This window comes from Sus scrofa, chromosome 12 (assembly GCF_000003025.6).
Source record: "Sus scrofa isolate TJ Tabasco breed Duroc chromosome 12, Sscrofa11.1, whole genome shotgun sequence".
Lineage (NCBI taxonomy): Eukaryota > Metazoa > Chordata > Mammalia > Artiodactyla > Suidae > Sus > Sus scrofa.
Genome location: NC_010454.4, coordinates 26,378,232 through 26,399,676, shown reverse-complemented (window position 1 = coordinate 26,399,676; position 21,445 = coordinate 26,378,232). Strand labels below are relative to the sequence as shown.

At 59.8% G+C, this 21,445-nt stretch overlaps 1 protein-coding gene across 3 annotated transcripts; it reads left to right on the top strand.

The window, feature by feature from the left end:
- Positions 2,497 to 20,590, top strand: COL1A1 (collagen type I alpha 1 chain). Of its 3 annotated transcripts, XM_021067153.1 has the most exons (51): positions 2,497 to 2,902; positions 4,493 to 4,687; positions 4,815 to 4,849; positions 4,951 to 4,986; positions 5,075 to 5,176; positions 6,027 to 6,095; positions 6,322 to 6,366; positions 6,526 to 6,579; positions 6,758 to 6,811; positions 7,352 to 7,405; positions 7,527 to 7,580; positions 7,921 to 7,974; positions 8,061 to 8,105; positions 8,223 to 8,276; positions 8,394 to 8,438; positions 8,624 to 8,677; positions 8,925 to 9,023; positions 9,110 to 9,154; positions 9,253 to 9,351; positions 9,458 to 9,511; positions 9,686 to 9,793; positions 9,872 to 9,925; positions 10,178 to 10,276; positions 10,476 to 10,529; positions 10,642 to 10,740; positions 11,575 to 11,628; positions 11,798 to 11,851; positions 11,979 to 12,032; positions 12,131 to 12,184; positions 12,576 to 12,620; positions 12,719 to 12,817; positions 13,082 to 13,189; positions 13,597 to 13,704; positions 13,894 to 13,947; positions 14,161 to 14,214; positions 14,431 to 14,538; positions 14,621 to 14,674; positions 14,797 to 14,850; positions 14,988 to 15,149; positions 15,235 to 15,342; positions 15,509 to 15,616; positions 15,723 to 15,776; positions 15,881 to 15,988; positions 16,563 to 16,616; positions 16,732 to 16,839; positions 17,175 to 17,228; positions 17,569 to 17,676; positions 17,772 to 18,054; positions 18,167 to 18,357; positions 18,638 to 18,880; positions 18,999 to 20,590. In XM_021067153.1, the coding sequence occupies exons 1-51, from the start codon at positions 2,791 to 2,793 to the stop codon at positions 19,143 to 19,145; spliced, it is 4,401 nt and encodes a 1,466-aa protein (XP_020922812.1). In that variant the 5' UTR covers positions 2,497 to 2,790; the 3' UTR covers positions 19,146 to 20,590. The 3 variants fall into 3 exon arrangements, with proteins under 3 accessions (XP_020922812.1, XP_020922813.1, XP_020922814.1); XM_021067154.1 differs by lacking the exons at positions 8,394 to 8,438; positions 8,624 to 8,677; positions 8,925 to 9,023 and having other exon boundaries at positions 2,636 to 2,902; XM_021067155.1 differs by lacking the exons at positions 8,061 to 8,105; positions 8,223 to 8,276; positions 8,394 to 8,438; ... (5 more) ...; positions 9,686 to 9,793; positions 9,872 to 9,925 and having other exon boundaries at positions 2,636 to 2,902.

Genomic DNA, 21,445 nt, shown 5'->3' with positions numbered 1-21,445 from the left:
GTGGTGGTGGTGGGGGGGGGAACAGGAGATTTGGGCTTTCGCCCCCCCCACTCCAAATGCCAGACAAAGTCTTACATTCCACCAGAAGCCAGAGTTTCAGACTTTCCTAAAGATGAGGTGGCGTCTCCTCCCCTCTCCAGCCTCAGCTCCCTCCCTCCTTTCTCCATTTCCCCCCCCCACCGCCCCCCACCGCCCCGGTCTCAAGCCTTCAGTTCTGGCCAAGGAGGCCCAACCAGGCTGGGAGGAGACCCCAAGTACATTCTTCCTCTCACTGTCATGCTGCAGAAATTAAAGACACATCTCTGGGCTGGGCGCCCGCCAAGCGTTTCAAGTCAAAAAGTGGCAGAGGAAGCCCTGAACCTCAGCTTTCTGCCACGTGTAAAGGATGCTTGGAAACCTTCTGCCCAGAGCCCCTTGGGATGGAGCTGGACACTGGGAGCGGGGCGGGCGGGGGGGCGGTGGCTGTCACCCCCTCACTACCCACAAAGCCCACTTTCCAATCCCAGGGTTCCCTAAATACTCTTCAGAACCCCAGTGATGGAGCAAGTCCTGATTCTCACCTCTGAGTCCTAATCACGCCTTTAAGGTGACGGAAGGACAGCCTGCAAAGGGAGCATGTGGGAAGGGGGCTGTAGGCAGGAGTCCTGGCTGCAATAACTCAGCAAGCGGGGAGGTGGGCAGGTCACACCACCCCTCACCCAAGCAGGTGACTCTCCGCCCCAGACTGCCACTCTAAAGGGGTGCCCACCACCCTGAGGGTCAGGTCCCTGGTCTCCTGTAGGGGGGGGAGAGGGGGTGCTCCTTGCCCCTGACCCTCGCTGGAGGGTGCAGGAACTGCCATCTCAGCACCTCAGCCCCCAGTACTGTCCTGCAGTAGCTGGCACTAGGCGGGGGCAGATCTTGAGCCACAAGTTGCTGCCACATGGTGGGGATAATTGACGAAGGCCCGTCCCTCCATTGCTGTCTCCAGCCCTGCCTCTCTGGAAACTCTATATTTTCTCTTTAATTATAGCCCCTGCAGTCTCCCTCTGCGGCCCCACCCGCCCCGCTCATCCCGGCTGCCCACGGCCAGCCGGCCAGCCGACGTGGCTCCCTCCCCTTCTGTTCTCTTGGTCTTTTTTTCCCTTTGCCTTCGTTGCACAAAACCAGCTGGGGGAGGGCGTGGAGAGGGGCGGGGGGAGGCAATGGAATCTTGGATGGTTTGGGGGAGGCGGGACTCCCCGCTTCCACGTTGCAGCTCTGGAGTGATGGGGGTGGGGAGCTGCGCAAGAAGGATTGGAGTTGACATTGCAAAGGGACCCTCTTTGCCTTTTCTTGGGCCCTCAGCTTTCGGCAGGACCAGGGGCCTGGATAGACGGAGGCTAGGGTAGAGCCCTCTTGGGAGGCTGGGACCTGGAGAAGGGCTGACACCAGCTTCTAGGGGCCTCTCCTCCAAATATAGCCTGGTGGGGTCTCCACCACCTTTCGGGGTGCACATGATTCTCTCCTGGCTCCAGGGCCAAAGAGCAAGGCCTGGGGTTTCCAGAAAAGAAGGGAAGCAGTGGGAAACATCCTTTAAAAGAAGGACACTCACCTGCAATTCCATTTTGAACTCCCCAAGGCAAGTCTCCCCCAGAAACACCCAAAATTCCCCAATCCTGAGTCGGGGTACAGACAGAGACAGAGCTTTATGCAGCCCCCAGGACCCCCCTCTCTCTGGTCCAGGGCTCTCCAGCAGACTCCTCCCCACTTAACCATGGCCATAGCCATGACAGACCCCAACACAAGACTCTTTTCTAAGTGGCCAGTGACCTCAAGCCCTTGCCACCTGGGGTGGGAGAACCCTCGCAATGCCCCGCCCCCACCCCGCAGTGCCTTCACTCAACACCAAAGCTTTCATCTGGAGAGCCCACGTAGTCAAATGTCTCACCCAGGGCCTCAGCCTCCCCACCCCATCTCTCTCAATCAGGCTGGGGCTTCGGGGGGGAGAGCATCTGAGTCCACCTTGGAGACGTGGCAGAAGAACTGACAGCCTCAAAATAAAAATCCTCTCATCCGCACCCACCCCCAAATATCTGATTCTTAATGTCTATCAATGAGTCTCTAACTCGTTCCTCAAATAACCCTAAGTTCTCTACCCCCGCCACACCAGAAGACACCCCCCAGAACGCACATCTTTTAAATTCTCTGGTTCTCCTGCTTTAGAGGGGTCCATAGCTGGCCTCCTCGGGCCGATCGCCTGGCTGTTGCCAAGGATATCGGGCGGGTAAAGGAGGACCCTCTCCCAATCACCCCCAATTCTTCCATCTTTGGAAGGCTCCCTACCCAGCTCCCCAACTCCAGTTCCCCCCAGATTGCGCATCCCCGGAAGAAAGCTGAAGAGGCGCCCCTTCCCACTCTTTAGCCCACAGTATATTGAGGACCGAGCCGCACCCCAGCGGCAGCATCTCTGGCCCAGGCTGCGCTGGGGGGCTGGGGAGGCAGAGCTGTGGAAGGGGGGTGGCGTGCGGTGGACTCCTTTCCCTTCCCTTCCCTCCTCCTCCCCCTCTCCCTTCCGACTCCCAAATTGGGGGCCGGGCCAGGCAACTCTGATTGGCTGGGGGACGGGCAGCCGGCTCCCCCTCTCCCAGGGGCAGGGTTCCTCCCCGCTCACCCTCGGGATGGTATAAAAGGGGCCCGGGCCAGTGGTCGGAGCAGACGGGAGTTTCTCCTCGGGGTCGGAGCAGGAGGCACGCGGAGTGTGAGGCCACGCATGAGCGGACGCTAACCCCCACCCCAGCCGCAAAGAGTCTACATGTCTAGGGTCTAGACATGTTCAGCTTTGTGGACCTCCGGCTCCTGCTCCTCTTAGCGGCCACCGCCCTCCTGACGCACGGCCAAGAGGAGGGCCAAGAAGAAGGCCAACAAGGCCAAGAAGAAGACAGTAAGTCTCAAACTTTTGGGGTCCAAGGCTACTTGGTATCTTGTCCCGCGTTGGGTTCTGGGGGGGTCCACGACGTAAGCTGAGACTCGGGATGCTCCAGAGGCTCAAGGATGAAAGGGAGATGGTGAGGGCTCTTCCTCGGCGCCCTGGGGGGTAGAAAGGAGCGCACTCTGGGCGGGGGTGTAGATGACCTCCCCCCCAGCAGTGGGAGGAGGAGATGCAGCACGGCGCGAGTTGGCTCAGGAGGAGTCCCGAGCGCACACTGTGAAGTACAGCGGGGAAAATTGGTTCTGGGCGCCGGGTACGCGTAAAGTACGTCGAGGATGGGGTGGGGGCGCCGAGTCGGGAATTTGGAGCCCAAGATGTAAAAGTGGTCGGGAAGGCTAGGGGATGATTCATAAGAAAAGATTGTTTGCCCTCTCTGCAGGCTAGACAGTGTTCCTGGGGCCACAGAAGTGCTGGGCTGAGGGGGGAGGGGGCGCTGAGAGTGGGCGGGTTGCAGGCTGAGAAACTTTGGCGCCGGCTTTGAGGGGCAGGGTCCTTGCGCCCTCTGCTGAGCTATACTGGCACTGAGCCTCCCTGGCCAGCGCTTCTCCGCGCAGGAGTCGAAGCGGGAAAATGGGGTTGTTGCCTGGTGTGGACCCCACCTCTAGACTTTGAAAATAAAGTTGGGGACGGGGTAGCTCCAGTCTCTAAAAGAAGTGGCCGGTCGGGGGAAATTGCTTAGGGTGGCCCGCCACCTAGTGGCCGCCTGGGTGGACGCTCCGCGGTGGGCGTGATTAACATCATTTACGGACTTTTTGGATCTTTGGTTAACTAACTTCTTTGGCGGACTTTTGGGTTCTTTGGCTAAGGAGTGACCCCGGGCACTGGCTGGCTTTGGGAAACGGGATTTGTCCTTGGGAGAGGCTGTTAGAGATGTCTGGGAAGTGGAGGTTAGGGCGTATCCTGCTCTTTTTAAGTCTCTGGTACATTTTAAGTCTCTGGGCGGGATCCCACGCCCGTTAGCTCCTCCCCATCCTCCTAGCCCCGCCCACACTATCCCACCTGCCCCGGGAATGAGACGGAATCCTGCCTGGACCTCCCATCTCTCCTCCCAGCCCCTCCTCCGGTCTCCACCCAAACCACTCCCCGCAAGCCTGCCCTCCGGACCAGGCGCCTCCGGTTCTCTCTCTTTCCCACTCCCCCACTCCCCGCTCCCCCACCCGATGGCTTTTTATTTCACTTGGCTTCCGCGCCAATGCGCTGAGGTTGGAGTTGGAAGCAACTCCAGCCTAAAGCTTTGTTTAAATTCCTGAGAACTGGAAAGAGTTATAGCCGACCTGGCCCGGCGCCTCAGCCCTGTCACTGGTGCTGATGAGAAGCAGATGAGCTTTTAAGGATTTGGGGAAAGGAAAAACAAAAGGACCGGGGGGGGGGGGGAAGGAAGAAAAAAAGAAAAAATAAATAAAGAAGGGAAGAGAGAGAGGCCAGAAATAGAAAATCTAAATGTGCCTCTCGGACCGAGGGGAAGCGATGGTGGGATTGAGGGACCTGGAGCCCCAAGGTGGGGGACTCGCAGCGCAGCTGACGGCCCCCATCTTCCCCCAGTCCCACCAGTCACCTGCGTACAGAACGGCCTCAGGTACCATGACCGAGACGTGTGGAAACCCGTGCCCTGCCAGATCTGTGTCTGCGACAACGGCAATGTGTTGTGCGATGACGTGATCTGCGACGAAATCAAGAACTGTCCCAGCGCCAGAGTCCCTGCGGGCGAGTGCTGCCCCGTCTGCCCCGAAGGCGAGGGTATAGCTCGGGACCTGGGGCTGGGATTGGGGGGGGGGCGCTCCCTTGCCCCGTGCAGAGGAGACCTCTATTGCCGGGAGCACCTGGCGCAAGCCCTGCTTCTAAGCCGCGTCTCTTCCCTCCCTAGTGTCACCCACCGACCAGGAAACCACGGGAGTCGAGGTAATCCTCTGCCCTCGACTTGTGCGCCCCCGCCCCGGGACTCTTCACAGTTGGCTTTCTCTAACCCGACGTCTTTTGTTTCTTCTCCCCCAACCCGATAGGGACCCAAGGGAGACACTGGCCCCCGAGGCCCCAGGGTAAGCAATGCTCTGTCTCGCCTGTTGGGGGCTGGGGGTGGGCGTGGCTTCTGGCCTGCGCTCACCTGGCCCGCCCCTCCCACTGCAGGGACCCTCTGGCCCCCCTGGCCGAGACGGCATCCCTGGACAACCTGGACTTCCTGGACCCCCCGGACCTCCTGGACCCCCCGGACCCCCTGGCCTCGGAGGAGTAAGTGGGAGAGTCCAGGCGTTCCTGGAAGGCCTTGGGGGCTGCGCCCCACTCCCCACCCCCATCAGTGTTTTTGTTTGTTGTTTTGGGGGAGGCAGGGGGCATACATTTGGATAATTTCAGGCTTCTAGGAAAAAAGAGAGAGAAAAGTTGCAAGAACACTGCAAAGAACTCACATATCCTTCAGTTTGTCACATGTGTGCTTTGTCAGTCCCTGCCAATTTATACATATAATTATATGTACAATGTATGTATACATGTAATGTACATACACATTATCCGGGTTTTTGTTTTCTGAACCATTGGAAAGTTGCTGGTATCATGTCTCTTTGCTCCTCAACACCTTAGCATGTAGTTCCTGAGAACAAGAACATTCTCTTACATGACTCTTGCACAAGGATTGCATTTTGGAAATTTAACATTGGGACCATACCATTATCTAAAATGCAGTCTGTATTCAAACTTTAACCAATGTTCCCAAAAATATTTTTCATAGCATTTTTTCACCCTTGATCCAGGTTCCAATCCAAGGTCAGGAATTGCATTGAATTGTCAGGTCTCTTTTGTTTCCTTTCATCTAGAACATTCCTCCGACTTTCTTTGTCTTTCCTGTCCCTGAGATTTTTTGAGGAGGCCAACCTGTTTTGTAGACTGTCCCCCCCGTTTGGGTTTGTTGGGTGTGCCTTCGTGATTAGATGTGAGTGATGGATTTGGGGCAGGAGTCATGCTGTCTTGCGAAGTACGCGTCCCATCAGGGGGCATGAGGTGTCAGTTTGTCCCAGTACTGGTGATAGCTTCCGCCTTCGACGCACTGTCCTGACCCTGCTTTCTCATGCGCTCTCTCTTCTAGAACTTTGCTCCCCAGTTGTCTTATGGCTATGATGAGAAGTCAGCAGGAATTTCCGTGCCCGGCCCCATGGTGAGTCACCAGCTGGGGACGTTGATGATAGAAGAAGAGCAGGTGGGGGATCCGGACAGGATGAGCCAGTGAAGGCATTTGGGGTGACGTGGTTAACTTAGGAGGTCTTTGGGACCTCAGAATCCAGAAAGGATGCAGGGCAAATGGGTAGTCTCAACAAGAACCATGGGAGATAACCTTTCCTACAGAGGTGTCATTATGGCCTCCCTTTCTTTCCCTTCTGTAGGGTCCTTCTGGTCCTCGTGGTCTCCCTGGCCCCCCTGGCGCACCTGTGAGTATCCAGGATGTCCACACCACCTTGGGCTTTGGTCTTTTGGAGGGAGGATTGGCATAAGGGCAGGGAAGGTGCTCAGAGATTTCTTGGTGAGATGGGGCACAGATTGGTAGGGACCTACCCTTCTAACCCTACCCCTTTCTCCTTGTCCTTCAGGGTCCCCAAGGTTTCCAAGGCCCCCCTGGTGAGCCTGGCGAGCCTGGCGCCTCCGTAAGTGCCCCTTGACTTGTACCCTCTGTGGAAATCCACACTCCCTCCACACGTATGTGGATTCTCCTATTGAGGGGCCACCATCTGTGGTCTTTCTTACCCCCTCCTTCCAATCCCAGCCTTCTCCTTTTTTCTTTATCCTGGTCATTCTAACATCCTTTCTTCCTGTCTCCTCTAGGGTCCCATGGGTCCCCGTGGTCCTCCTGGCCCCCCTGGCAAGAACGGAGATGATGTAAGTAGCCCTGGCGAGGGGATACCACGTGACCCCCCCTCCCACCTCCCTGGGTTAGGTCCCTGTAATCTCCACCGCTGTGCCCTCATCACCTTTAGGGGTGATACCCAGAGAAAGGAGAGCGTGTTCTCCCTGACACATGGGAACGTCCTTGAACAAAGAGCCTCCTGGGATGTTTCCCCACCTTCCTCACCAGCGTGGCTGTCCCTCCCCTCACCCCAGCCACCTAAAAGCAGTCTCCGACCCCATCCCTTTGGGGTGAGCAATTTCCCTAGGCTTGACCACCCTGGGCACCTCAGATTTTCACCCCGTGTGGTGAGATTAAGATGCTGGTGACAAAAAGAAACAGAAATTCCTTTGGAGAGATGCAGAGTTCACCAAAGAGGGTGCTTCGTGGTAGATTTAAACTGAGATGAGATTCTGGGCCCCAAGGCCTGACCCTCAACCTGACCCCAAGAAGACCTGGGTCTTCCACACTTTTCCAACTCAGGGAGCATGAGCGTGATGGCTTTTTTTTTTCTCTCTCTCTCTCTCTCTCAGGGTGAAGCTGGAAAGCCTGGTCGCCCTGGTGAGCGTGGGCCTCCTGGACCTCAGGTGAGCAGGATGGTGTGGCTGGCCGCCAAGCTTTGCTGCACTTGGCCTTCATTTGGGAGCTATGTCCACAGGGGTGTCCTCTAATGGCCTTGCCTTTGTCTTTCTTTCCTGTTCTCTGCAGGGTGCTCGGGGATTGCCCGGAACAGCTGGCCTCCCTGGAATGAAGGGACACAGAGTGAGTGACCTTTGCATCATCCAAGTTCCCAAAGTCTCTGCATCCCACCATTCCAGCCCTTTCCCCAGAGCATCCTGGTGTGTGTCTTGGGGCGGGGGAGGGTGTGTGTGCCGTGGCAGCTACCCAAGTTCCAAGACCCAGCGAGCAGACCCCCCAAAGAATGTCCCTCCGTTGGGAGAAAAATCCCAATAAAGGGGTGGCGTGAGATCTTGGGCCAGGGGAGCTTTGGTCTCGCTCAGACACAGGGGGATAGCTGTGAAGACCTCCCCAGGTCTGGGTGGGTGTCAAGGTGGTCCACTGTCTCCACAAGGTCTCACCTTGGCCCTCTTTCCTGTCCTAGGGTTTCAGTGGTTTGGATGGTGCCAAGGGAGATGCTGGTCCTGCTGGTCCCAAGGTAAGAGGCGGTGGGAATGTTGTATCCTCTGCCTCCGCCGCAGTCCCTCTGCGAATGAATTGCTAACCCTCTTCTTGGCTCTTTAGGGTGAGCCTGGTAGCCCTGGTGAAAATGGAGCTCCTGGTCAGATGGTGAGTGGGTCCAGTTCTCGAAGGAAGAGCGGGAGCCGGGGGAAGGGACAAGATGGGGGCTTGGGGGATAGGGATGTGTCTCCCATCTAACTTGGCCTCTCTTGGTTTCGTGGTCAGGGCCCCCGTGGTCTGCCTGGTGAGCGAGGTCGCCCTGGACCCCCTGGCCCTGCTGTAAGTACTCCTGGCCCCTTGGGGGATCTCGGCGTTCTGGAAGGGGTTCCCTGCCAGCTAAAGGGACTGGCCAGCCCTCAGTGAATGTACCTGAGGCTTCTCCCCTCTCTCCTGCAGGGTGCTCGTGGAAATGATGGTGCTACTGGTGCTGCTGGACCCCCTGTGAGTACAGCTCCTGGACTTCGGTGCCTGGGAATGGGGAGGTGCCTGGGAATGGGGAGGGGTCTCAGTGTCAGCTCTTGGGTCTGGGACACAGGGCAGGTCTGAACCCCAGGACCTCTTCTGTCCCAGGATGTGACCTGTAGCTGCCATCTTCCTTCTTGTTAACACCTCTCTTTCATTCACAGGGTCCCACTGGCCCCGCTGGTCCTCCTGGCTTCCCTGGTGCTGTTGGTGCTAAGGTGAGACCCCCTTCTCTGAGCACAGCTCCCATAGGCTAAGGGGTGGGTGTTCTCCCTGCTCCCCAAACCAGAGGGACCCAGAGTGGCAAAAGAGAAGCCCATCCCCAACACTTTTGTCCCGGGGTCCCCTTCTCTGATCTTGGAGTCCCGAGTCTTGGCCTCCTGTCCTGGCTCTCCACCCCCTGCCATCTGGAGGTGAGATTGGGTTCCCAGGGTGGCTCCTGACATGTCCTTTCTTCCAATCCAGGGTGAAGCTGGTCCCCAAGGAGCCCGAGGCTCTGAAGGTCCCCAGGGTGTGCGTGGTGAGCCTGGCCCCCCTGGCCCTGCTGGTGCTGCTGGCCCTGCTGTAAGTGTTACCTCCTCCGTGTCTCTGTGCCCCTCCCCAACTCGGAGTCCTGGACGGTCACTCACCCACCTCCCTCTGTACCACAGGGAAACCCTGGTGCTGATGGACAGCCTGGTGGCAAAGGTGCCAACGTAAGTATCCTGAAGGTTTCCGAGCTGCCCCCAGTACCCCCGCTTCCACCCACCCTGTGCCCGCCACTCCTGGGCTCAACGTGTGCTGCCTCCCACAGGGCGCTCCTGGTATTGCTGGTGCTCCTGGCTTCCCTGGTGCCCGAGGCCCCTCTGGACCCCAGGGTCCCAGCGGCCCCCCTGGTCCCAAGGGTAACAGCGTAAGTACCACTCTCGCCCTCTGTGCTGGCTCGTCTGGGGAGTGTGAAGATCCAGCCCAGCTGAGCATCCCCGACCCTCCACTCATCCTCTTCTCTCCCCACGCAGGGTGAACCTGGTGCTCCCGGCAGCAAAGGAGACACTGGCGCCAAGGGAGAGCCCGTAAGTCCCCCAGCTCCATCTCTCTGCCCCAGGAGCCCCTGGCAGGGAGGTCCAGGGAGGCATAGGAGCCCCTGATGCTGTGTGTGGGGGGGTGCCCAGCCTCCAGCCAACTCTGGAGCAGGTACCAGGATGGCGCCTCACCACAGGCTGCCCCCTCTCCTCTGCCCTCTCCAGGGTCCCACTGGTGTTCAAGGCCCCCCTGGCCCTGCTGGAGAAGAAGGAAAGCGAGGAGCCCGAGGTGAACCTGGACCTGCTGGCCTGCCTGGACCCCCTGGCGAGCGTGTAAGTGCCCCCTTCTCTGCCCCGGTGCCAGCCCGGTGCCTGGGTGTGTGAGCTCACTGGCCTTCTCTCCTCCCACAGGGTGGACCTGGTAGCCGTGGTTTCCCTGGCGCCGATGGTGTTGCTGGTCCCAAGGTAATGTCTCTTCATGGCTGGGAGACTGACCTTGAACGTGCTCTTCCAGATGTAGTCAGCCCCTCCCCCTCCCAGCGCCCGATTGCACGTGCCCATCCGGGGCCTACAGACCTCTCTCCTCACTCTCAGCCTCACCTTGACCTTCCCACCATCACCAATGCCCCCGAAAGCACCCCCACCACCCAGGAGGAAGACGATGCTGCCCCATGCCGGACTTGAGAGCCTCAGTGTTGCTTTGACTCCCCCCATCAGGGTCCCGCTGGTGAACGTGGTTCTCCTGGCCCTGCTGGTCCCAAAGGTTCTCCTGGTGAAGCTGGTCGCCCCGGTGAAGCTGGTCTGCCTGGTGCCAAGGTGAGACAGCAGACCTTTGCCTGGCTTGGCCCAGGATCCTGCCCATCCTCTGTGGGCTCTGGGATGACATGCGCGCTGGAGCAGGACCTCAGATCTGCCGTCTAGAGCATCCCTGCTCCCCCTCACCTCCATTCTCCCCCTCCCCCTCTCCCACCTGCCTTCTCCCTCCCTCACTCACGCCTCTCTGCTTCCCTCTTAGGGTCTGACTGGAAGCCCTGGCAGCCCTGGTCCTGATGGCAAAACTGGCCCCCCTGTAAGTATCACCACCAGCGTCCCCCCACCCCCCCCCCCGAGTGGGCTCTCTGCCACTCTCCTGACCTCTCACCCTCTGTCCTCACCTCTGCTTTTGTGCCTTCCATCCTCAGGGTCCCGCCGGTCAAGATGGTCGCCCTGGACCCCCAGGCCCTCCTGGTGCCCGTGGTCAGGCTGGTGTGATGGGTTTCCCTGGACCTAAAGGTGCTGCTGTGAGTATTCAGTGAGACGTGTCATGGGGCAGACACACGTGGGATGGGGGTGGGGGTGGGGGGAAGAGTCCTGGTTCTGGACCCAGCTCTGCCCCTGACCTGCTGTGTGGCCTCGGGCCACTCACTGCCCCTCTCTGGGCCTCAGTCTCCCTATCCATCAGATGAAAGACCTCTGCTAGCTCTATTCCTGAAAATGAGTACTGTTGCCCCCCCAGCCGCCCCCCCACACATGGCTATAGGATGGGCCTTTTCCATGATAGTCGCCCCCAAATCTTGTGGGTTCTTTGAGGTTCAAAAGGAGATATCAGAGCAGACGAAAGCCCTCTGCAGCTCAGCTCCCCAAAGGGGTACCATGGAGAGAAGAAACGGGACAGGGTTGGGAGAGGAGCCCAAGAGGCAGGTGCCCAGGGAGGCGAGGGTTCAGGGAGAGGCCAAAAGATGGAGCAGCAGGAAGCCAGCAAAGGCCTTCCTCAGGGGCCAGAACTGAGAGATAAAAAAGCTCCATAAAGATTCCACTCAAGAGTTCCCCTTGTGGCACAGCGGAAACAAATCCGACTAGGAACCATGAGGTTGCGGGTTCAATCCCTGGCCTCGCTCAGTGGGTTAAGGATCCCGCGCTGCTGTGGCCATCGTGTAGGCTGGCAGCAACAGCTCCGATTAGCCCCCTAGCCTGGGAACCTCCATATGCCGTGGGTGTGGCCCTAAAAAGATAAAAGACAAAATAAGTATAAAAATAAGTACATAAATAAAAGATTCCACTCAAAGTAAAACAGGAGGGACCCAGGACGCCCTGGCTTTCCAGCCCCTCTCAACCCTAACTCTCTTTCCCCACAGGGAGAGCCTGGCAAAGCTGGAGAGCGAGGTGTTCCCGGACCCCCTGGCGCAGTTGTAAGTACCTCCTTCTGGTCCTGTTCCCTTTCTGCTTGTGCCCACATCCCATCCCTGCATCCTGCAGGAGGGATGCAGGATGCTGCAGCCCATCCCCAGGGCGTCAGGACCCCGGCCCCAGGCCGCTCACCTTGCCACCCTGACCCCTTTATCCACTCTCTCCCCACAGGGTCCTGCTGGCAAAGATGGAGAAGCTGGAGCTCAGGGACCCCCCGGACCTGCTGTGAGTGTCCCTCACAGGGAGGCCTGGGGAGGGGGCACTATGGACCAGGAAAGGGGGAATGGTCCCCTGCCCCCCTTCTCCTGGGCCTTCCCATGACCACCACGTCCCCTCTGTCCCCTCCGTGCAGGGCCCCGCTGGTGAGAGAGGAGAACAAGGCCCCGCTGGCTCCCCTGGATTCCAGGTGAGGCCTCACGGCTGTCAGGTGTCGGGAGAGGGGCGTGAACGACAACTCTTCCAGATTCTAATTCCTCTCCTCCCTCCTCCATTTCCCACCTACAGGGTCTCCCTGGCCCTGCTGGTCCTCCTGGTGAAGCAGGCAAACCCGGTGAACAGGTAAGAGGTAGCTGAAGAGATGGGGAGCGCAGGGAATACACAGGGAGAGTCTAGCCTTCTAGCTGAGCAGATCACCAACAGCTAGAGGGATCAAAGTTAGACACGAGGAAGGACTTCCCGTCATGAAGGGAGCTGTGCCTCTGCGTGACAGGTGCATGATAGATGCACGAAAGAGCTGCGTGGCTGCTGCTCTGGAGGACTTCTTTGTAGAGCTACTGGAATACTCAGATGCCCTCAACCCCAAGTTTGGGGAGAGGGATAATCCCAGTTTAGGGCTGAGAAGGGCTTGGCCTCTGACCAGAGACCCCGAGGGCTGCCCCCCGGGAGGACAGGAGTGCTTTCTAGTGGGGAGGACCAAGGTCCTCACTCTTTGCCCCCCTCTCCCCCTCAGGGTGTTCCTGGAGATCTCGGTGCCCCCGGCCCCTCTGGAGCAAGAGTAAGTAGAGCCTCTTCTGCTTCCACCACGACGCCCCGCCCCTGGCTCTGGCTCTGGCTCTGGAGCTGCCATCACGTGCCCTGTCCTTCCCTTCCCAGGGCGAGAGAGGTTTCCCCGGCGAGCGTGGTGTGCAAGGTCCCCCCGGTCCTGCAGGTCCCCGTGGAGCCAACGGTGCCCCTGGCAATGATGGTGCTAAGGTGAGTGCAGCATGGGGACCAGATCTCCCCCTCCCGGGGTGGGGGATGCCTGGCTGTGACCAAAGCCAGCCTGATGCTGGGGCGGGCTGTTGGGGGGATCAGACTGGGGTGGGGTCCATGTGCCGCCTGAACTTCTGGCTGCGCACCTTTCTTTTTAGCTGCTGCCTGTCTTTGGCCTCAGAACAGGCTGGGAGAAATTAAGAGGGGATGCAACACTGTGACCCACTTCTGGAACTCACTCTAGTCTCTTCGATTGTCCTCTAGGGTGATGCTGGTGCCCCTGGAGCCCCTGGTAGCCAGGGCGCCCCTGGCCTTCAGGGAATGCCTGGCGAACGAGGTGCAGCTGGTCTCCCAGGTCCTAAGGGTGACAGAGTAAGTCGAACTCCCCCTCCCCTGGGCCCTGGGTGCTTCCCATCTCTGCTTCAGATCCTTTGGCATCTCTCTCTCTCCCGTCCCTGGGGTCCCGGTCCTTAATCCTCCCTTCCTCTCTGGCCTCTTGGCTGATGAACCCTCTACCTGCAGTCCCTTCTTCCCCACAGGCTACCATGGCAACCAGAGATGGGGTGGGGGGGTGCCCTGTTCATTCCTTGACACAGGCAGGGGCTTCTTACCCTAGCCGCCCCCCACCGCCCCGGAATCCCTACACAGACATCTTTCCCCTGAAAGATCTTGAGTCTTTGGCACAGGTCGGGGCAGAGCAGACACAAACACTTGGGGAGAATGCTCTTGATCGCCTCCCTGCCCCGCGCTGCCAGGCTCAGGCCTTCTTCCGCCTTTAGGGAGATGCTGGTCCCAAAGGTGCTGATGGTGCTCCTGGCAAAGATGGCGTCCGTGGTCTGACTGGCCCCATTGGTCCTCCCGGCCCCGCTGGTGCCCCTGGTGACAAGGTGAGGGGGCCACCTTTCCACCTTCTTCCCTAACACACAGCTTCCCCAGCAAGCCTGAGCACGGCTCTGCAGGGGAGCAGCTCCTGCGATTCCAAGCTGGTGACTCAGAGATGGGGAGCTGGACGGGGTGGGGGGCTCTCCTGGGAGTCATCTGCCCCTGACTCGGGGCCTCTTGTCCCTCCCTCTCAGGGTGAAACTGGTCCTAGCGGTCCTGCTGGTCCCACTGGAGCTCGTGGTGCCCCCGTAAGTACAGAAGACCCCATTAAGGCCCCATACTCGGCCCTTCTCTCCCTTCGTACCAACCCCTGGCTCTCTTTCTGTCCCTCCTCCACCTTGGTTCCCACCGGCTCTTGTCCCCACGGGGGGTGCTCCTCAGGCCCTCCTCCCCCCACCCTCCAGTCCACCCTCTCCCCGCTTCCCCCAGGTCACAGCATCTCTCCCTTTGCCTCCTCCTAGGGTGACCGTGGTGAGCCTGGTCCCCCCGGCCCTGCTGGCTTCGCTGGCCCCCCTGTAAGTACCAAGATCCCTTCCTCTTCCATCTCCAGCCAGGCCACGGGGCCCTGGGTGACTGGATGAGGCCCGTTGACCTAATTCGGAGGGGGAGGGTGGAGGAGGGATTGTCCTCTGTTGAGGCAGCTTCCTGCCTGGAGTTCTGGTCCTTCCGCAGCCACCTCCCTGGGCTGGCACCGCCCTCCCCTCCACTCACACCACTCCCTCCTCCCCCAGGGTGCTGATGGCCAACCTGGTGCTAAAGGCGAACCTGGTGATGCTGGTGCTAAAGGCGATGCTGGTCCCCCCGGCCCTGCTGGACCCACTGGCCCCCCTGGCCCCATTGTGAGTATCTCCCCCTCTGGGCCCCACGCTGCTGGCAGACTGGATCCAGGACTGGCCTTGACGCCTCTGTGCTCTCCTGCAGGGTAGCGTTGGTGCTCCCGGACCCAAAGGTGCTCGTGGCAGCGCTGGTCCTCCTGTGAGTAGCTGGCTCTGACTCTCTGCTGAGGTTCTCCCCGACCAGTGATTGGAGGTAGGGGCAGCCGGGGCCCGGTGAAGGGGCCTTTCTCCCTCTGATTGCATCTCTGTTCTCTTCTCCAGGGTGCTACTGGTTTCCCTGGTGCTGCTGGCCGAGTCGGTCCCCCCGGCCCCTCTGTAAGTATCTATGGCGGAGACCCCGCTGGTCTGGGGTGGCCTGAGACACAGGCTGTCAGGGGTGCGTGCGCCCAATGAGGCCTTGGTGATGCTCCAGAATCTGCCAGACTCTGACAGCCCCTCTCCTCCCCATCCAGGGAAATGCTGGACCCCCTGGCCCTCCTGGTCCTGCTGGCAAAGAAGGCAGCAAAGGTCCCCGTGGTGAGACTGGCCCCGCTGGGCGTCCCGGTGAAGCCGGTCCCCCTGGCCCCCCTGGCCCCGCTGGTGAGAAAGGATCCCCTGGTGCTGACGGACCTGCTGTAAGTGCACGTCTCAGAGGGGTCTAGACTGGGGACATGGTCTCTGGCCGCTGGAAGTCACCTCACCCCCATCTGCTCCCCACAGGGTGCTCCCGGTACTCCTGGACCTCAGGGTATTGCTGGACAGCGTGGTGTGGTCGGCCTGCCCGGTCAACGAGGAGAAAGAGGCTTCCCTGGTCTTCCCGGCCCATCTGTGAGTGTCCCCTCACCTTGGGAACCCTGGGAAGAACCGTTATAGGACTCGGAGGGGGGCAGGATGTAGGAGGTGGGGTCAGCGAGGACAGATGTGGCCGATGATCTGGGGGGACCCAGGGCCCTGTCCCAGCGCATCTCTGGCCTGACTCCTTTTCCTCCCTTAGGGTGAACCCGGCAAACAAGGTCCTTCTGGACCAAGCGGCGAACGTGGCCCCCCTGGTCCCATGGGCCCCCCTGGATTGGCTGGACCCCCTGGCGAGTCTGGACGTGAGGTGAGCGGCTGCCAGCCCCATGCCAGTGGCCTCAGCGTGCCCACTTTAGTCTTTGCCTGAGCCTCCCTCCCCGTGGCTGTCACTCACCTCCCTCCTCCTTCTGCAGGGAGCCCCTGGCGCTGAAGGATCCCCTGGACGAGATGGTGCTCCTGGCCCCAAGGTAAGACGGCCACACCCCTGGGGCCACACCCCCCACCTGTGGCTCCACCTGGCTCCTTCAGCTACGGCTGACTCAACTCGGGCTTCCCTTCTCTCCCCACTCAGGGTGACCGTGGTGAGAGCGGCCCTGCTGGACCCCCTGGTGCTCCTGGTGCTCCTGGTGCCCCCGGCCCCGTTGGCCCTGCTGGCAAGAGCGGCGATCGTGGTGAGACTGTAAGTAGCTAGGCTCTGGCTGGCTGCTTCTGGCCAGGCTGGGCACTCTCCAGGCCTGCCAAGGGGTCTACAGCTGGACACCCGACTTCACCTGGGCAGGGGAGGGGCGGAGGTCCTGCAAGATGCCTGGGCCCTTGGCCTCCTTGGAAAAAAAATTGAGCCCCAGGCGAGTTCTCCTGTGGAGCAGCAGGTTCAGGATCCAGCATGGTCACGGCACTGGCACGGGTCGCTGCTGTGGAGTGGGTTCGACCCCTGGCCCAGGCACTGCCACCCACGGCAGGCATGGTTGCAAAAAGAATTGAGCCCCTTTTCAGCCTCGAGGCCCCTCCCCCAGACAGCACCCTGTCTCCCCTGAAGGATGGGGTTTGTCCCCAGCTGCTTGCCTCGGCTTACATGAAGCCGGACTTTACTGGAAAATTCATCTAGGACTTGGGAGAGATAGATACGGTGGGAAAAGATGTGAAGAAAGAGGCATCTGGCCACCGAGGGGTGGTCTCACCTGCAGTTCAGGCTGTACCAGCCCTTCGCAGGGCTCTCTCTGACCAGGATCTAACGTTCTCTCTGTTCTCTCCAGGGTCCTGCTGGTCCTGCTGGTCCCGTTGGCCCCGTTGGTGCCCGTGGCCCTGCTGTAAGTGCCGTAGTCCGGCCCTCGTGTCCTCAGAACCCGTGTCCAGATGTGGACTGCACCCCATTCAGTGCTGTTGGACCTCCCACCTGACAGCCTGTCCCTCTCTCTCTTCCAGGGACCCCAAGGCCCCCGTGGTGACAAGGGTGAGACAGGCGAACAGGGCGACAGAGGCATTAAGGGTCACCGTGGCTTCTCTGGTCTCCAGGGTCCCCCTGGCCCTCCCGTAAGTATGCTCAGCCCTCCCCAGCCCCCGGCTGCCACTGCATCTTCTTTCCTCATCCCTCCAAGCCCTGCTGTGTGATGGGGGGAGGCCGCGTCGCCTCCGTTTCCCTCTCTGGGCAGTCCTTCCCCTCCCTGGGCAGGGACCAGGGTCTGAAGAATAATGGGCCCTTCCAAGTAACTTCTGCGAGGATGAGGGGGTGCACAGAGAGAGGGTGTGGGAAGGATCTCAGCCTATGGACCAACCTGGGGCTAGAATAACGAGGTGGCTGCGTGGGGAGGTGGTTGGCCTCCCGTGACCCACACTCCGCCTGAACTGCCTTTGCCTCTTTCCTTCAGGGCTCTCCTGGTGAGCAAGGTCCCTCCGGAGCTTCTGGTCCCGCTGGTCCCCGAGTGAGTCATGCCTTCTCTGTATCTGCTCTTCCTGGATGCTGAGCCTAGGCTCACCGCAGGGCCCTTGGCCTGGGACACGGGTGTTCCCCGCCTCTCTGGAGAAGGGTCTCGGGCAGGGGATGAAAGAAGGGAAGAGGGGTCCTGGAAGACCTTACGAAGCCCTCAGCCTCCCCCTCCTTGCTCCTTCCCGATCTAGAGTTTCCTGGCCTGGCTGTGGCAATGAGCCACGATGCGGCTGAGGAGCCAGGAGCAGGCAGAGCGGGTGGTGGGCTTCTCTGCCAGAGCCAGGGTGGGCCTGTGCTTTCTGGCAGGCTTTCTCCAACCAGCTTCCTTCCTCCAGGGTCCCCCTGGCTCTGCTGGTGCTCCTGGCAAAGATGGACTCAACGGTCTCCCCGGCCCCATCGGTCCCCCTGGGCCTCGTGGTCGCACTGGTGATGCTGGCCCTGTTGTACGTAGCCACACCTTTACCCGGTCTGCCTGTGGCCCTCCCGCCCTGGAAGCACCGAACCCCAGTAATCCGCCCTCTCCTCCCTCTCTGCACAGGGTCCTCCCGGCCCTCCTGGACCCCCCGGTCCCCCTGGTCCTCCCAGCGGCGGTTTCGACTTCAGCTTCTTGCCCCAGCCACCTCAAGAGAAGGCTCACGATGGTGGCCGCTACTACCGGGCCGATGATGCCAATGTGGTCCGCGACCGTGACCTCGAGGTGGACACCACCCTCAAGAGCCTGAGCCAGCAGATCGAGAACATCCGGAGCCCCGAAGGCAGCCGCAAGAACCCCGCCCGCACCTGCCGCGACCTCAAGATGTGCCACTCCGACTGGAAGAGCGGTGAGGGCCGGCCCGGCTGTCCCTCCTCCTCCTCAGCCACATAGAGGGCTGAGCCCAGAGGGGCCCATGTCCCGTACCTCCCCTGACGCCATCTCGCCCTGCCCCGCCGCAGGAGAATACTGGATTGACCCCAACCAAGGCTGCAACCTGGACGCCATCAAAGTCTTCTGCAACATGGAGACAGGCGAGACCTGCGTGTACCCCACTCAGCCCAGCGTGCCCCAGAAGAACTGGTACATCAGCAAGAACCCCAAGGACAAGAGGCACGTCTGGTACGGCGAGAGCATGACCGACGGATTCCAGGTGCGTGAACTGGAGCCACTCTTCCAAGATGGGCTGGCCCAGGGCTCCACAGGGGGGTTGATCCTGGGTAACCCAGACCTCTGCTACGTGTGACGGGCTGGGAGGCAGGACCCCGGAGTCCTCGAGACTGGCTGGGACACAGGGTACCTGTAGGCAAGGGGTGCCCCTCTGGACGGGGGGTTCCCTGGGGTATCTTCAGTGGGACGTCAGGGAGGGAGGCCAGGGACCAGAGGCTCCGGCACGGTCGGTCCCTCACTCCTCGCTCTCCCACCCCCCCCAGTTCGAGTACGGCGGCGAGGGCTCCGATCCTGCTGACGTGGCCATCCAGCTGACCTTCCTGCGCCTGATGTCCACTGAGGCTTCCCAGAACATCACCTACCACTGCAAGAACAGCGTGGCCTACATGGACCAGCAGACTGGCAACCTCAAGAAGGCCCTGCTCCTCCAGGGCTCCAACGAGATCGAGATCCGGGCCGAGGGCAACAGCCGCTTCACCTACAGCGTGATCTACGACGGCTGCACGGTGAGTCCAGCAGGGCCCCCATTCATCGGGCTCTGGCTTCCCAGGCAAGCCCAGTGCCCCCCACCCGCTCACTCCCGCTGGGTGACACCCCTCTCCCATTGTCTCCCCTTCACCCCAGAGTCACACCGGAGCCTGGGGCAAGACAGTGATCGAATACAAAACCACCAAGACCTCCCGCCTGCCCATCATCGATGTGGCCCCCTTGGACGTTGGCGCCCCCGACCAAGAATTCGGCATCGACCTTAGCCCTGTCTGCTTCCTGTAAACTCCCTCCGCCCCAATCTGGCTCCCTCCCACCCAACCCAATTGCCCCTGACCCTGGAAACAAACAAACACCCCAAACGGAAACCCCCCCAAAAGCCAAAAAATGGCAGACAATTTCACATGGACTTTGGAAAATATTTTTTTCCTTTGCATTCATCTCTCAAACTTAGTTTTTAAATCTTTGACCAACTGAACATGACCAAAAACCAAAAGTGCATTTCAAACCTTACCAAAAAAAAAAAAAAAAAAAAGAATAAATAAATAACTTTTTAAAAAAGGAAGCTTGGTCCACTTGCTTGAAGACCCATGTGGGGGTAAGTCCTTTTCTGCCCGTTGGGCTTATGACACCCCAACTCTGCCCTTTCTGCTCCTTTCTCCATGCCTTCCTGGGGCCTCCCCTCCACTGCTCCCCAAATCTGAGTCTCCCCCAAAGACACAGAAAACAATGCATTGTCTGCCCAGCAACCAAAGGCAATGCTGAAACACCCAGTGGCCCCCCACCCCCAGCCCACCCCCCTCACCCAGCACCCCCAAACCCTGGGGGCACCTGGAGTTCACGGACTGCCAAGGAAGCCTTTACCATCTGGCGTCCCCGTCGCCCTGGCAACATACCCCTCTTTGTTTTGGAGGGGAGCATGCCAGGGAGACCACCGGCCCTTCACCACCGGGTTCGGAGGAAAGTCAGGAGGGGCCAAGACAGAGCAGAAACCTCGGATTTGGGACCCAAACGGGCCAGAGCCCCGTGCAACCTGGCTGGGTGGGAGAGACTGACCGCTCTGTTCCTTGCCTAATTGTGTTGCTGAAAGACTACCTCGTTCTTGTCTTTGTGTGTCACCGGGGCAACTGCGTGGGGGCGGGGGTGGGGGCGGGGTGGCAGGGGCTCCTCATTTTATACCAAAGGTGCTACCAATGTGATGGAGGCGGGGTGGGGGGGGAATCATTGGTGCTACATGGAAGTGGAGACGCACCCCGCCCCCTCAGGCCAGCAAATGTTCCTTTTTTGTTTCAAAGTCTTTTTTTTATTCTTTGTTTTTTTTTTTTTTTTTTCCTTGTGGATGGGGACTCATGTGAATTTTCTAAAGGTGCTATTTAAACGGGGGGCACGAGTGCCGGCTTTGGACAGGGCCGCTCGCTCTCCACCCTTTCTTCTTCCCCCTCGGCCGCCTCTCACCCCCTGAGGCCTCTCTCCCCCCACGACCTCCTCTCTCTCCTCTGAAACCCTCTCCTCCTCAGCTGCATCCCACCCTCGTGGCCTCTCTCTCTCTCTGTCTGTCCTGTGTCCTCTCTCACTGGGTTTCAGAGCACAGATGCCCAAAGCACAAAAGCAGTTTTCCCCTGGGGTGGGAGGAAGCAAGAGACTTTGTACCTATTTTGTATGTGTATAATAATTTGAGATGTTTTTAATTATTTTGATTGCTGGAATAAAGCATGTGGAAATGACCCAAACCAATCTTGCACTGGCCTCCTGATTTCCTTCCTTGGAGACGGAGGGAGGGGGAGACCTGGGGGAGGGCGCTTGGGGGGGGGTGGGCTCTCTTCTTTCTGCGCTCCCCCCCCCCACCTCCAACACCTTGACGACCCCTCCTGCTTCCGCTTGCCTTTCTCAGGCTTTAACACTTTCTCCTCGCCCTCTCAGCATGCGCATGCGCGTGCCTCTACCTCCCCCGCACATCCTGGCCTGCCCACCCTGAATGTCCTGGCCCAGCGATGCCACCAACTCTCTCGCTCCGTCCACGGCTGGGGAGGGGGGCACTCTGCAGGGTTGGGGGGCACTGGGAGGCTGGGTTGGGTGAGGGAGGGGTGCCTGGGCCCCCACCCCCCAGCAAGTTCTCTCCCTAGGCGAACTGGAGGGTCGTCTGGCCTCTTGAGCCTTGTTGCTGGCTCTGAGCTCTACCAAGAGAGTGACCAGCAGGACCGCACCATCAGTGGTTGCTGAGACTGCGTGGGGGCCCAAGGAGACCTGGAGAAAGGAATGCTTCCTGCTCCTTCTTCTGGGGCCCCAGGAGAGCCTTCCCAGGGCCTTGGAGAGTTGCTGTCCAGGGACTAACCCTGTGCTCTAGGAAGGCTGCAGGCCCTGACCAGCTGGGCAGGTCCTGGGTCCCTCCTGGCCTTCTAAGTTCCCCAAACATGAGACCTCTGGGTGTGGGGTGGCCTGGGGAGGTCATTTTGCCCAGGCCCTACCTCCTGCCCATTCCTAACCCTTTTTAAAAATCTGTGCGTCCTCTTCTTCCTTCTTCTCCCTCCCTTCCCTTTTCGCTCACCCTCTGCTGCTGGCCTGAGAGCCGGAGGCCCCCAGGGGGA